The 13,361-nt window shown below is 47.2% G+C and overlaps 1 protein-coding gene across 1 annotated transcript in view; it reads left to right on the forward strand.

Moving 5' to 3' along the window:
- The window catches only part of RHBDD1 (rhomboid domain containing 1), a 136,203-nt gene extending 123,131 nt beyond the window's left edge, over nt 1–13,072 (forward strand). The window contains exon 7 of the mRNA XM_019668065.1: nt 9,321–13,072. Coding sequence (XP_019523610.1) covers nt 9,321–9,412 — 92 coding nt within the window. The 3' untranslated portion in view covers nt 9,413–13,072. The remainder of the gene's footprint in view (nt 1–9,320) is intronic.
- The last annotated feature ends 289 nt before the right edge of the window (nt 13,073–13,361 follow it).

Consider the following 13,361-nt stretch of genomic DNA (forward strand, 5'->3'; position numbering starts at 1 on the left):
CTGTATTCCCTCAAAACTCATCAAAAAAGTGTAAACTTGGAGAAACCTGGCAAACTACTTAATCAAGCGCCCACGGTCACATTATCAGTGCTGAGTCCTATCGGCAGCAAGAACCCCTGACATGAGGTGATGGGAAGGCCCCTCCTCCACCTCTGCGGTCTTCTTCCCCCAAGCCCACAATCCAGCCTCCCCACGAGAAAGACAGCAGGTCAACCAAACAGAGAGACAGCCTCTCCAGGAGACCTGGCTGGTCGTCCTCAAGATGGTCAAGGTCATGGCGAACAAGAAAAGCCAGAGAAACTGCCCCAGACCGGAAGAGATTAAGCACGCGTGACACCTACCTGTGCTGCCGGGTCCTGGAACAGAAAAAGGAAATCAGTGGGCAAACTGGTGAATTCCAAATGACATCTGGAACTTAGTTAATGGTGATGTGCCCACACCTGTGCATGGCTCCTTAGTTTTGACGGCCCTACCATGACAGTGTCAGACGTTAGCATTGGGATGGAACTGTCCATTATCGTTGTAACTTTCTTGTAAACCTAAAATTATTCCAAATAAAGAGTTGACTAAAAATGTCGATGTCAGGGGCCAGGGGCACCGAATTAGACCAAACGACTTGGAGGACGTTGCCAAGGAGCGCAGCACGACCTGTCCTCTGCCCAGCTGCCGGAAGTCACGGCCAGGCTGCCTGACAGGGAGGCAGGGCATTCAAGCAGGCGCCCCTGACATCTCCCAGGGAACCACAGTCCAGGCGTCACGCGCGTCTGTGTGGAGATGTCAAGTGTCCATCCAGGGAAGAGAATGGACTTGTCCAGGGTCCTGGTGGGGCCAGGACGCGAGCCCACATCGGAAGTGTGTGTGTGCTCCACGGCCTTGCTCCGTGATTTGATACATGGTCTGCAGTGGAGTCGCCTGGAGTCTCCTTAAAATGCAGCTTCCCGGGCTTTGACCACCACTTGCTGCAGAAGACTTGCTGGCAGCGGGACCCAGTTACCTGCATCTTTAACAGGTCTCCATCACTACGCACACTAACGTGTGAGGACCACAGCCGCAAGCTGGGCGCCTGCCCCGTTCGTGGCGTCGCTGTCTGACTTAGCCCACACCTCTTACATTTGAGCTACTGAAGGTGCCAGGACCCCACCTCTGACTCCTGCTGTTTGATGGAAACTGCTCCTGGGGCCGGGGCTGCCCAAAGCCAGGAGGCAGGGAGTCCAGCCACAGCCAGTTTTGGATGAACACCACAGCAAGCGGGCTGCGTAGGACGGGAACTCAGTGTGTCTCGGGAGGAGGCCATTTTTTATCTTTTTGAGCTCAACTTATTATAGTTTAAATACTCTCTGACCCACTAGCCTCCCCTTTCTTTAAAATAATGAAATTAAAACTTACTCAAAGACACCCTAAGATCAAGAAGCAGGAAGAGGTTGGCAGTGGGACTTGTCTCCAGGCTCCCAGGAGGCTCCTTGACGTCCCCTCCAGCCTGTCTTTCCCACCATGGCCCCCCCTTAACATGGCAGTGGCAGGCCTCCTCACCAGAGAGGGACAGGCCGCAGGGTCAGAGCCCGCAAAGGGCCTGAGGAGTCTGGAGGCTGGAGCAAGCAGCCATTCGGACCTAGGCAATGCTTTAAGGCCCGAGGGTCCCCAGAGTGGAGCCCAGCAACAGTGCAGGTGTGCAATCTCAATCAGAAACGTCAGGAGACGCCGGGGACCATGTGGCCCTAGAGCTTCTGAGATGAATGTGGGAATTTAATATTCTGAAGGCTTTTCATCCTTTTTCTTACATTGTCCATGTCCATAGTCATGTATACAGATGCTCCCCAACTTATGATGGGGTTCCCTCCTGATAAACCCATCATAAGTTGAAAAGGTATGTAATACACCTCACCTACTGAACATCATAGCTCAGCCTAGCCTACCTTAAATGTGCTCAGAACACTTACATTAGCCTACAGTTGGACAAAATTATCTAACAAAACCTATTTTATAACAAAATGTTGGCTAGCTTATGTAATTTAGTATGCATATCGCTTTTGCATCTTGTACAGTTGAAATTCTTAAAGTCGAATCGTCGAAAGTCAGGGACCGTCAGTACGTGTTTTTGATCAGAACTCCCTCGCCACCTAGGACTTCCTTATTCAACCTTCAGCTTTCTGCGTTCTGTTGTAAAAGATGTTCTCAACACCACGCCTCCAGACAAGGCCCATGCCCAGTTTCTCCTGCCCCAGCCAGGCTCGTAGGGCCCCTCGTGTGTACCAGGCAGTGAGAGTGCAGAAGGGAAAAGACAACCCCGCCCTCAAGAGCCCTGTGTCTAGCTTCCTGAGAGTTTTCATATGTCCATTGAATATCCCTAGATGACCTTAAATTTAAAAAAAAAAATCAGCTGCAAATTATATGGAATAGGGAGGGGTATTCTTGGAGATAAGTCAATCTCTTTTCAGTTTCCAGAATCAGCTGGTATGATAGGTAAACTGAGGCACCTCCACATTGCTGACCAGAGGGCATTCTGTTTTAGATCAAGGAAAAATTTTGACATCCTAAGGCATCATTACAAGTATGTAAAGGGTGTTTGAAAAATCATTCCTACTGTCCTTAAAATCCCTCTTGATAACTTGATGACAGTTTTCAAAGGATTTAAGACAAATTGATTTAAAAAATAGAAACGTCCTTTAGTACTAAAATCCACATCCATTTGTGTTTGCCTTCAAGCTCCGTGTCCCAGTGCTTCCTAATGAGAGGGGGACACTCCAGTTCTCAGCCTCTCCTTCCTTCTAGCCGCTCCTCCAGCTCAAGCAGGGACAGAGCACGTCGAGAATTTCTAGAAGAAGTCACACGCTGTCCTGTGTTTAAAAAATACTCGATAGTCAAGTACAAAGGCTGACATTTGCAGCTGGGCCTGTTACTAAAACGTACACCTGTCAAAGCAGATCCTAATCCCTGATACTTTCAATTTTCCAAAAAAATCTTGCGGTGTGCAGCAAGCCTTATCTAAGGCAGAAGGGAAATGGTTCCTGCTGCTTTCAAAACAGACCCTGTCTCCTGATGACGACAGAGGCAATGATATTGTTCAGGTTTGCAGATCCTGGGTGGCGATTACGGAAGATGACTCACGCACCTCATGCCTGGAGCTGTGTAGGAAGGGATCTGGGCTTACACCTTGACCCAGCCACTGACCAGCTGTGTGGCCTGGGCAAGCTACGTGAAATCTCTCAGCCTCAATGCCTCCACCTGTAAAACAGATGAGAAAATTCTGCTGCGAAGGATAAGTAGAACTAAAAATCACATATAACAACCCAGATGAATGTCACGAACATAACACCAAATGAAGCCACTCACAAAAGGTACATGTTGTATGAATGCATTCATACAATGGACGAATGAATAGACAAAAATAGATAAATGAATCTACCCTCTTAGAAGTCAGGATAGGGGGTAGTCTTGGGTGTAGGGGTAGGAATTGGGAGGGAGCATGTGGAGGCTATGAGCGCTGGAAATACTCTGTATTTTGAGCTAGCTGTTGGTCCCACATGTTCAGTTCAGGAATATTATTCAAGTTGTATGTACTTTCTAAAAAGGAGGGGAGAGTAAGTGGGGTGAGCCTGTAGCAGTTGCCCAGCTAACATTCACTGTGTCTCCCTTCACTTCTTCTTTTTGCTCCCGAAGTCAGACCATACGTTGTCTGTATTCAGGAATCACTAGACCTGACGCAGTGGCCTCAATACTCGAATTGCTAACTGGATTATATCGTGTTGATTTTAGGTCAGTTCCCCAAATCAACCAGCCAGAACAGGGAGCAAAGTACAGCAGGTAAAGTAGCAGCCGACGTGAACTCTGTTTCACAGCGTCTTACTTTGAGATTCCAGATTTTGTTTCAGAAATAAAAAATCTCCACTGTTGCTGACTTGGTTGGTTGAGGAGTAGAAAGTGAATTTTTCTCTCTAAAATTACATGTAAATCTTACCTTTCTTGTAGAGCATAATTAAACTTCCATTTGTATGAAAGTTACGAGATTTTAGATGAATGTCAATTTTTAGATAGATAGATAGATAGATAGATAGATGGTAGATGTAGGTAGATAGATATATTGATAGATAATTATAATTAGTGGCTCAAAAAGTAGAGTGGTCATATTGTCCTGAAGCACCTCCCCTTTTCAGATAATGTCGAGCTAAATTGTTGCACTTGGATTTCTTCCAGGCCTTTTCCGTCTTCCTCAGTAAATGACTTAACAGCCATCTTTTCAGAAGATGGGAGCTTTTTGGAAGCTTTGTCATTTATGGGATTCTGAGAAAGTAACATTCCCAAAGAGAGAATGTGCGCCCCCCGCTGCTGCCTTCATTTAACGATAGAAATCTCAGAGAATGCTGGTGATTTATTTAGAGGGCTCCTGGTTTGTTTGTTTTGTTTTTTTTTAAATATGAAACAAGTGATTGCCTTTTTAGCTCCCTAATTTAAGGGAAAGATATGTCATCCCATGACTTCACTTGAGTATAATTTCACCAGATGGTAAAGAGTGTTCATCAGATCACGAGCAGGATCTACAAATACCAGCAAATTAAACATCTCTATTTACAGGGATGGTGAGCAGTAGGGCAGATGGCCATCAACGCTTGGTTGTTCTTTTTAGCAATTCTTATCTGGATGAAATCGCTTCCCCTCCCGTAGATGTAAAATGCAGAGGTTACTGCATTATACATAAGGGTGGAGAACTGAACATTTTTCCATCAAGAACCACAAATCAATAAATCTTATGATCTCACTATTGGTGCTATAATTGAGCTACATCATCCTAAACTGTTCCTGATGTTCTCTGAGGCATGCTCGCTGTTTCTTTGAGTAAAATTGAGGGCTGACCTCCATTTACAGGAACACAGAGAGGCAAGGCTCATAAATACTAATGTTCTGTACCAAGTTCCTCAGAGCAGGGCTGTTTCGCCCAGGCCAGTAAATGTTCACTGCGTGATTTAACTCAGCGCAGAAAAGAAGGTCTTGGCTGGGCTCTCCAGTTTTCCCAATGACAAAAAAGCTTCTCTGTGTTACAAAAGTGAGCTGCTAACTGGACGGTGTTGATTACTTTTTTTTTTTGGTATCTATTTCTTAGAAGGAAAATATATCGTAATAGCAACGCTCCATTTTTTTACAAAACCTGGTAAGATGGTCTTCAAACAGAGTTGAACTCCAACTTTTAAGAAGTCACTGTTTTTGCCATTTTGCTTCGTATCTCTCAGTGTTAAAGATACGAACAAGTAGACATTTAACGTATGATTCATGATGAAGTTAGAGATTAAAAACCGTGAACATCCAGTGTTCATCAGGCATTTACTACACGCCTAGTACTCAGCATTTTGTAGCCATGAACTCGCCTCACCCTCTCGACAATTCGGGGAAGGACCTGCGCAGCTATTTCCATTTTATAGACAAGGAAACTAAGGCCAAGTGAAGGTAACCTACTTGATCAAGGACGTGTAGCTCGAAAGGAGAGCAGTTGGGATTTAATCCCAGGTCATCAAACTCTGTAGAGTCCTGGGAAGTCCCTGGTTGGCAATGACCTTGTTCAGCAGTGTCCTCTCACAAGTGAACCGACGCAAGCCTGCCGAAATGAAGACTTGCCTGGGCGACCCCTCTGGTTCCAGGCAGGGCTGGCAGCATCTCCCGACTCCCTACCAACACGTTTCCATCACCCCCAGGGGCCCTCGCCGCCTCTCACCACCCAGCGGAGCCCAGTCCAGATCTTTCCTGTGCGCTTAACAAATGTAAGTGCATATCAAAACACATGTCTTCAAGACCCTTCGAGAAATACCTGCAGAGGATCCTGGAGGTTATGAAGAGAAGTCATGGGTGGTGTGACACAGAAGAAAAACTTGTGACACAGGTTTAAAGAAAATAATAAATGAAAAGGTGGGGAATTGGAAGACAGGACCTAGCTGAGACAGCTGGAAGCAGCCGGGAGGCCTGGTCCCCTGGTCCCCAGTGTGGCTCTGACCCAAAGCACAGATGTGACAAATGCTTTGCGTGAGTGGCTAGCTGACATCAAATATGTAACTGTCTTTAAAATGTCAAAGATTAATTTACAGTTGAAAACTTTCCCAGAAAGATTAAGAACAGTGTGATGTTCAGAGCCGGAAATGAAGCAATGAAGTCCTTCTTCAGACAGGAGCGGGGCTTTATATTACCAGAAACACCAAGTTTGAAGGGTTTAAAATACCCCTACAGTCAGTCCTGGTTACAGACCCAGCACTGCTGTCGTTCCTGTTGTTGTGCTATTACAGCCAAGGCCCCCTGGTGGCCCTGAGAAGCCGAGCCACTCTAGTCGCCAGTGGACCCCGTGTGGGAACTTTTTGGTCACGTCTGTGATGGTAGCGGAGTTCCCCTGAGTTGAGGGCCTCGGCTGGATCTTTTTCTATTTCACATGCCAGTCAGCTCCCCGAATACCCATGAAGAAAAGGGACAGACACTCGGGGTTTTAGCAGGAGGGTACGGGATGGTGACAGGCTGTAAATGTTTAACAAACTCAGCGCGTTAGAAGTGATGGCCCAGTGCCTTGTGGAATGAGAACCAGAACTGCAGTCAGCAGACCTAGGTTCAAGGTTTTCTTCCCCCCATGCTAGCTCTGTGACGTTACGTGCATCCCTAACACTCTCCAAGCCTCAGTTTCCCCACCTGTAAAACTGGGGTTATGAAATTGGAAATGAAAGCAAATTGGAATAGAGCACCTTAATGGCGCGCTATAAGCGAAGAGTGATTATCCTTTCTCTCTTGATGAGAGTTTTCTACTCCGACGTGGGGCGTTTCTTCTGTTGGCTCAGCGCTTGTGCTCCTCTTATGCCCTGTGGGGTCTGGGGAGCATTTGTGATGGCGGCTCATTTTGAGAGCCGCTGCCCGGGAACCTTCACAGTGGGCCTCTCTTAGTTTCTGCCTGCATTTCCCTTGGGGAAAACATTAATTCTCAGGCTTTTTCTTTCTTCGACGCCGTGATTCCCTTTGGGTGTCTGAGCGTGCTCTCGGGCTGCGTGGGTTTGTGCCCTGAAGCCGAGTCAACATGCCACGTTGAGCTTGCGTCTGCCCCGCCCACAGCTGGTCCTCAGAGCTCCCTTCCCAGCTGGCATGGGTGTCACATCCTGGCCTGCACGCAGACGCTCAATTAGGAATAGTCTTGTTAAAAACAACTGTTAAAGGGAAAGCAGGACTGGGATTTTATAACACAGAACTATTTTAAGTATAGACTAATGCTAATGGGATTCACGCGTTTCTTTCTAATTTCAAAGCATGTATCTCTTCAAACAAAGAGAATTTTCTTTACAAATATGTATGGCAAAAGCCATATCCAGTAAAACTGAATCTTATAGTATTCATAAAATCTTTATGATGAAAGCCTTACAAGCCTATAATATGTTTTTGAACATCATCTTCAGTGAAAGTTGATAAATTTGACATACACTTCACTGTATCAAAAGAACCATGAGGTAGCATTTCCCCAGCAGGAGCGAGTGTGGGGCTAGGTCTGCCCAGTTCACTTCTGGGTGTACGGGTCAGGAGGGGTCACGGGGTCAGGAGGGGTCACAGGGGGTCAGAGGGGTGATTCCCCCATGGCCTCAGGAGAGGAGAGCCAGATCTGTGTAAGCACTGGCTCCATCGCAGAGGGGAGGCAGAAACACCCAGGGCCACCTTGGACTGCCTCTGGAAAACCTCTCATTGCCTGACAGCCGAAATTCCAGTTCCTGGTTGAGCAGCCTGACTCAGTTTCACACTCTTCTCCCATCTTTGCATCAGATCCTTAACGATTGTCATGTTGCTCTGTCGCCTGTAAACATCTTTGACAAGGCACCACACTTGGAGAGTGAGCAGGAGGGACCCACTGTTCCCCCCTTGTTTTCCCCTCTGGCTCGAACCCCCCTGCCCACCCACCCTTCCCAGCCAGGCTAATGGTTCCAGAGTATTTGCCCCTCCACCCTCACCCCCCCACCCCCCGTCGTGTCAGAATCTCAGTGGGCAATGTTGAATGTCACTGTCTGGCTGTACCATATAACCTCAGAAGCCGTAAGTCATAGGTTTATTGAACAGCGGCTGCGTGTCCAGGACTGTACCCAGCCCTGGGGCGCAGAACCAAGTGTCCGAGATGCTCCCTGTTGCTTTAAAGCTTATGATCCGAGTAGGAGAGAGAAGAGGTGGGACCAGGTGGCTGCACTCCTGGCAGGATGTGGTGACTGTCACATGAAGGTTACCAGCAGGAAGGTGCTGGAAGCTGGAGAGCTTGAATCGGGAGGGAGCTCTCCCATCCTCAGTGGCCAGGAGGCTGGGCGGTTTGGATGGGGCGGGAAAAGAAGTCAGACTATTGGTTGATGGAGGCGATGGGCGAGGGCCTTTGAGAGCGAGTTAACAGGGTCAGCGGAGGCACAGAAGTGGAAAGGTGCCATCTTTCAGGTCCATGTGCTTAAAAGTAAACCTGCTGCTTACATATGTATCAGTGAAGCCCTACATGGCGGCCTCATGGAGGGTATTGAAGCTCACTCATTACATCAGGTTGCTGGGGCTTTGAGGTCGAGGGCTGTCTGTTTTTATTCCTTCGTGACCCCACAATGCCTGGAAGAGTGTTTTATTTGTTTGTTTGTTTTGTTTTTTATGTAATGATTGAAATGCTTAGATCATTGTAAATTATATTTTTGGTATGTTTGCAGCCCCCAGAAACCCTTTTCAGTACTGATTTCCATTGTCCTTCATATGATCTTATGCCTGCAGTTTTGTCTGCCTGCCTAGATGTTGGCCATTATGGTAATGCTGCCCCTACCCCGTGGGCCCCGATGCCCCGTGGTCCCCGATGCCCCCCTGGGTGCTCGTGTAGCTCCAGCTGGTGTGAAACCCTGGCTGGGAGGAGGCACCGGTTAGAGGGAGGAAAAGGGGGTCCCAAAGGCTGACCAGGAGAAAGCAACCAGCACACTTGGTGGGGAAGTTAGAGACGGTTACAACTGACCTCTGAGCTTTAAAAGAAAGAAACGAAGCCCTTGAGATATTAGGGAAGTTGCGATGGCCAATTAGTTATGGGGCACGGAGGAAGCAAAAGTAAAACGTGAGGACTGGCGAGAAGCTTCGGAGCGAGTCAGATTAGGCTCACAGACTGGACCACGCTAAAAATAACAGCATTGAGAGATAACATTGAAATATGTTTGTCATATTTCTGTTTCGTGCTAAAATAAAGATGACACCCAAGCCATTGGTCTTTTTTTTTTTTTTTTTAATCCGCCCTTGGAATCCTAGGAACCAGTGCCCTGTAAACATCAGAGCAGGGGTTTGGCAGTGTTTGATTTTCCCCCCGTGCTTTCTCCTTCCAGGAAACAGCAGAAACAGCCCCCCACCCTACGGGTTTCGCCTCTCGCCCGAAGAAGAAAGGAGAAGGCGGCTTCACCGATTCGACAGCCAATGAGGAGGCACGGCTTCCGGAGGCACGTGGTCCAGCCGGGGCACGACCGCCCTTTATTGGGGGGTCCCTCCCCCAAGCCCGTCGTCCACGTTAAACCAAAGCAGAGTGCCCTGTTGCCCCACACCGGTCACATCTGCCTGGCCGGCCGGCTGGTGGCCCCCCGTGCGTCTCGATTCACCCACAGACTGACCTTGTCGGCTGCAGCTCACAGCTTGCGGGCGGTGGCCCCTCTCCTGGCCTCGTTTTCCGCCACAGTCAGCAGGTCATGCCCTGCACGTGGGGACCACTTTCCACCCTCCTTTCTTTCACTGCTGACTCAGGGGTGCCTCCGCCCCGTCTTGGTTTTGGAGACCGTGACCTTCACCAGGAGGCCCGTTCTCACCAGGCCCTCGTTCTGCCCGGCGGGCTCCCTGTTCGACGTGGCGGGACGTGAGGAGCCGTCCCTGGTCCTCCTGGCGCCTTGCCGGGGTGACTTGCCAAGAGTAGGATGTGGCTTCCCCAGCGGTGTGCGGTCCGAGTCTCCTATACGTGGGTGCCTGAGCTCCCTGGGTCCCTGCGTCTGGGGGTGTTGACAGCGCCCTTGCTTGCTCTGACATCGCTCTGCCTTTAGAGAATGCGTGACTGGAGAAGCTTTAGTAAGACCTCAGCTGGGGAGTCCTCCTGCACACGCCACTGGCTGTCAGGGCGCACCCACAACCTGGGCAGCCTCTTGGTGGCAGGCCGTCTGTGTACCTAGGGTTGTGGCTCGTATTTCACTAATCAGCAAAGCAGCACCAGCTGCCACCTGCAGAGAGGAGCAAAGGCGGTCCTCTCTTGAGGAAGTTCCCCCTCCCCCCTCCAAAAGTGCCTTTTAATGGTCCAAGGTAATAGCTGCTTGTCCTACTCAAGTGTCCAAGACACTCCCCTGGCCCCTGTGATGCCATTAACACAGAGGCTGTCTGTCCAAATCGTTTAAGATCTCTTCTGGTGCTTGAATAAATGGACAAAGTCAAATGTCACTGATGTCTTATTGTCACTGAGATACTTATTTTTAAAGTGTTGGGAGCAGCAAAGGACCTTTCTATGTGGATTTATCTAGACATTTGTAGAGTTTTCTGGTTATGAAAGTAATATATATACACCTTGTATTTGCATAAAGCAACCATGTTATGGGAGATAATAACCCACTTGTTAACAGAGGTTGTTTTTGAGAGGAGTGCCTAGGATTTTTCTATCTGTTTCTTTTACAATTTTATATTGGTCTCTTTTAAAAATGTATGTATGTATATATGGTGTATTATTTTTGCAACAGGAAAACAGATTTATGAAATAATAAAAAATATATAATCAGGAAAATGGACTTAATAAGTACTGTCTATTGAGAAAATTCACTGCATAAGCAGAAATACAAATAAAGGCACGTACAATTTTAAAATCGCCTGTATGCCCACCCCTTAGAGGTACCCAGGGTTAACATTTGAAGAGCATTGCTTTCTCTGTTTTTCTTTATATACATCCAACAGATTTGGAGCACACCAGCTATGCAGTTTTGCATCCAGTTCCTAATGTGCACGGACCTGGGAAAGGCTTTGACACGTGCATGTAAATGAGCGAAGGCAACCACAGGAGACCTGGGGGCACTTTGACCTTCTGACTCGATACCTGGGCTCCTTGGGTTACTTTACAATTGATGTAAAGCTACAGCATGTTTATAATATGAGTTGTATCTGTGAGTCTGGTACCTTTAAACATGTTACGTTCACGCTAAACGTCATGCCTCTCTCTCCCAAACTCTGAATTGGACTCATTTCCCCATTAGGAGTAACCTCATTCCTCCACGCCACCTTCTCAGAGCACACTGAAAAAGTAACCTGTTAGGACACTTCTATCTTGTCATTATTATTTGTGCACAAAGACGTGCCTTCCACACGGGAGCGTGGGTTGTGCGCATGGCGCTGGGACCAGGCCAGTATCTTGTCTGTCTTTCTACACTCTCCCCTTCTCCCCTCCCACCACCCAAAGTCTGGTCCTGGCTCCTGGTGGGGGCTTATTAAACATTAGTTTCCCACAGAAGTGTTTTTTCTGTTCATTAAGAGTGCAATCACTGTCTAGGGGAGTATTTTTTTATTGCTGTGTAATCCAATAATAGTAGCTCCTCGCTCTGTTTGACTGGTGAGACATGAAGACACTGGAATTGGATACCTGTAATGTGACACCTTTATTACTGAAGCGCAACACCACTAAACTTGAGAGAGATGGGAAGTAATTTCAGTTATAAATATAAACCATTATTTCCACAACAGTCAAGGTGTTGTGGAAATTATTGTACTTTGTTCAGTTCATAGCCTTGCCTGTAACCAGGGCTTGTTATTTTCAATGTCCATCTTATTTTTTTCCTACAATAAGGAATCCCCAAAGTTAAGCCAACAAACTGGAATTGGGTTGCAAAGGCAAACAAAAGTGTATTAGACTAATTCTCTCTAATAGGGGATGAACATTTAGAGCTGCTTTTTAAAATTTTAAATTTTACCTCTTTGCTTAACAATAATTTCCTGATTGTCTGTTAACTATCTGCTTCTCACAGTTTGATTGTGGTCAGTCGACTTACAAAACCTCTTAATTCAGAAACTTGGTTCTCAAGATGAGGGAGTAGTTAAAATTGCTTGCTCTTAATGAGCTTGAATGTATTGGTGTGATTGCAAAGTCATATATGACTGTCCAAGTCTCGTCCATCTTTTTAAGTTGTCTGCAGTGGAGGCTCAGACCAAGCTGTGAGTGTCTGGTTTTAGTAGGATCAGGGCCAGGCTACGTATTTGGCATGTGTTCTGCCGCCCGAGGAGTGAGTTAGCTAAAGGGATGAGGTCTGGCACAAAAACGGACTGTAAGACAGAGGGAATGTCTGACCAGGCTTAGATTCTCTTGAGAGATTCAGTATTTAGTAAAGAATTGTATTCAATTAGTCATTTTTTAAAAAACCTATCTTTTCCTTTCCCTTCCATGGATTATTACGGTCATTTCCTAATTTTTTTTTTGGGGGGGGGGCCCTAGTCTTTCATTTTAGAATCACAGACTCTGCTAAGAAGGACCTTAACATTTCTGAGTTCATCACTGTGCTCAATACTTAAAATACCCCTTCACTCACTTCTAAATAGCTCTGCCAGTTACTCTTCCAAAAGGAACTCTTGCGATGCCACTTCCACCGCAGTGCCTTTTATTGTCTCTGTTACCAAAGGATAAAGGTCAAACTCTTTAGCCTTGACGGTGAGGCACCAACCAGCCTTTTGCCTCATCCCCGCTTTCCATGCATCTGGACTTCTGCTACCTGGTCTCACCGCCCAAGCTGTGAGCTTTCCTGATCCTGTGACTTAATTTGCGATGTGCTCTTCCATGGAACGGACTTCTCCTCTCTCCACCCACCCAGGTCCTCCCTGCCCTGCCCCAGACACCACAGCCCAGGATGGCCTTGCCCCCATCAGGGGTCTTCATCACAGGCAGCTTGGAATTGCTGGTTATGCTCAGTGAGAGGAAGTCTCTCTCTAGATTGTAAGCTTCACGAGGGCAGGGACCCTGACCGTGTGTCTGTGTATCTCCTTGGAGTACTTTGAACAATGCTTTGTCTGGAATGTCAGAACCAATCAATGTGGATTGAAACAGAAAGAAACTCGTTTCTGCCATCACCAGTGACACATAAAAAGATGTTCCTCTTACTTATTGTAGCTGTTCTCATCACAGGGTAAAATCAAATGAGAACATGGATGTAAACGGAAAGAAAGAAAACTAATCTCACTAGTTTATAGGCACCAAAGTCCTTCTCAGATTTCAGGGTACACGAATGCATTTTAAGATGATCACCAGTTATCCGCTAGGATTGTAGCAACCCCCCTCGCAAAAAGAAAGAGAACCGTCCATCCTGTTTCAGTTTCGTTACGGAGGCTCAGAGAGGTGAAGTGTGGGAGCCAAGGTCAGCAGCTAG

This window comes from Hipposideros armiger, unplaced genomic scaffold (genome assembly GCF_001890085.2).
Source record: "Hipposideros armiger isolate ML-2016 unplaced genomic scaffold, ASM189008v1 scaffold_514, whole genome shotgun sequence".
NCBI classification, from domain to species: Eukaryota; Metazoa; Chordata; class Mammalia; order Chiroptera; family Hipposideridae; genus Hipposideros; species Hipposideros armiger.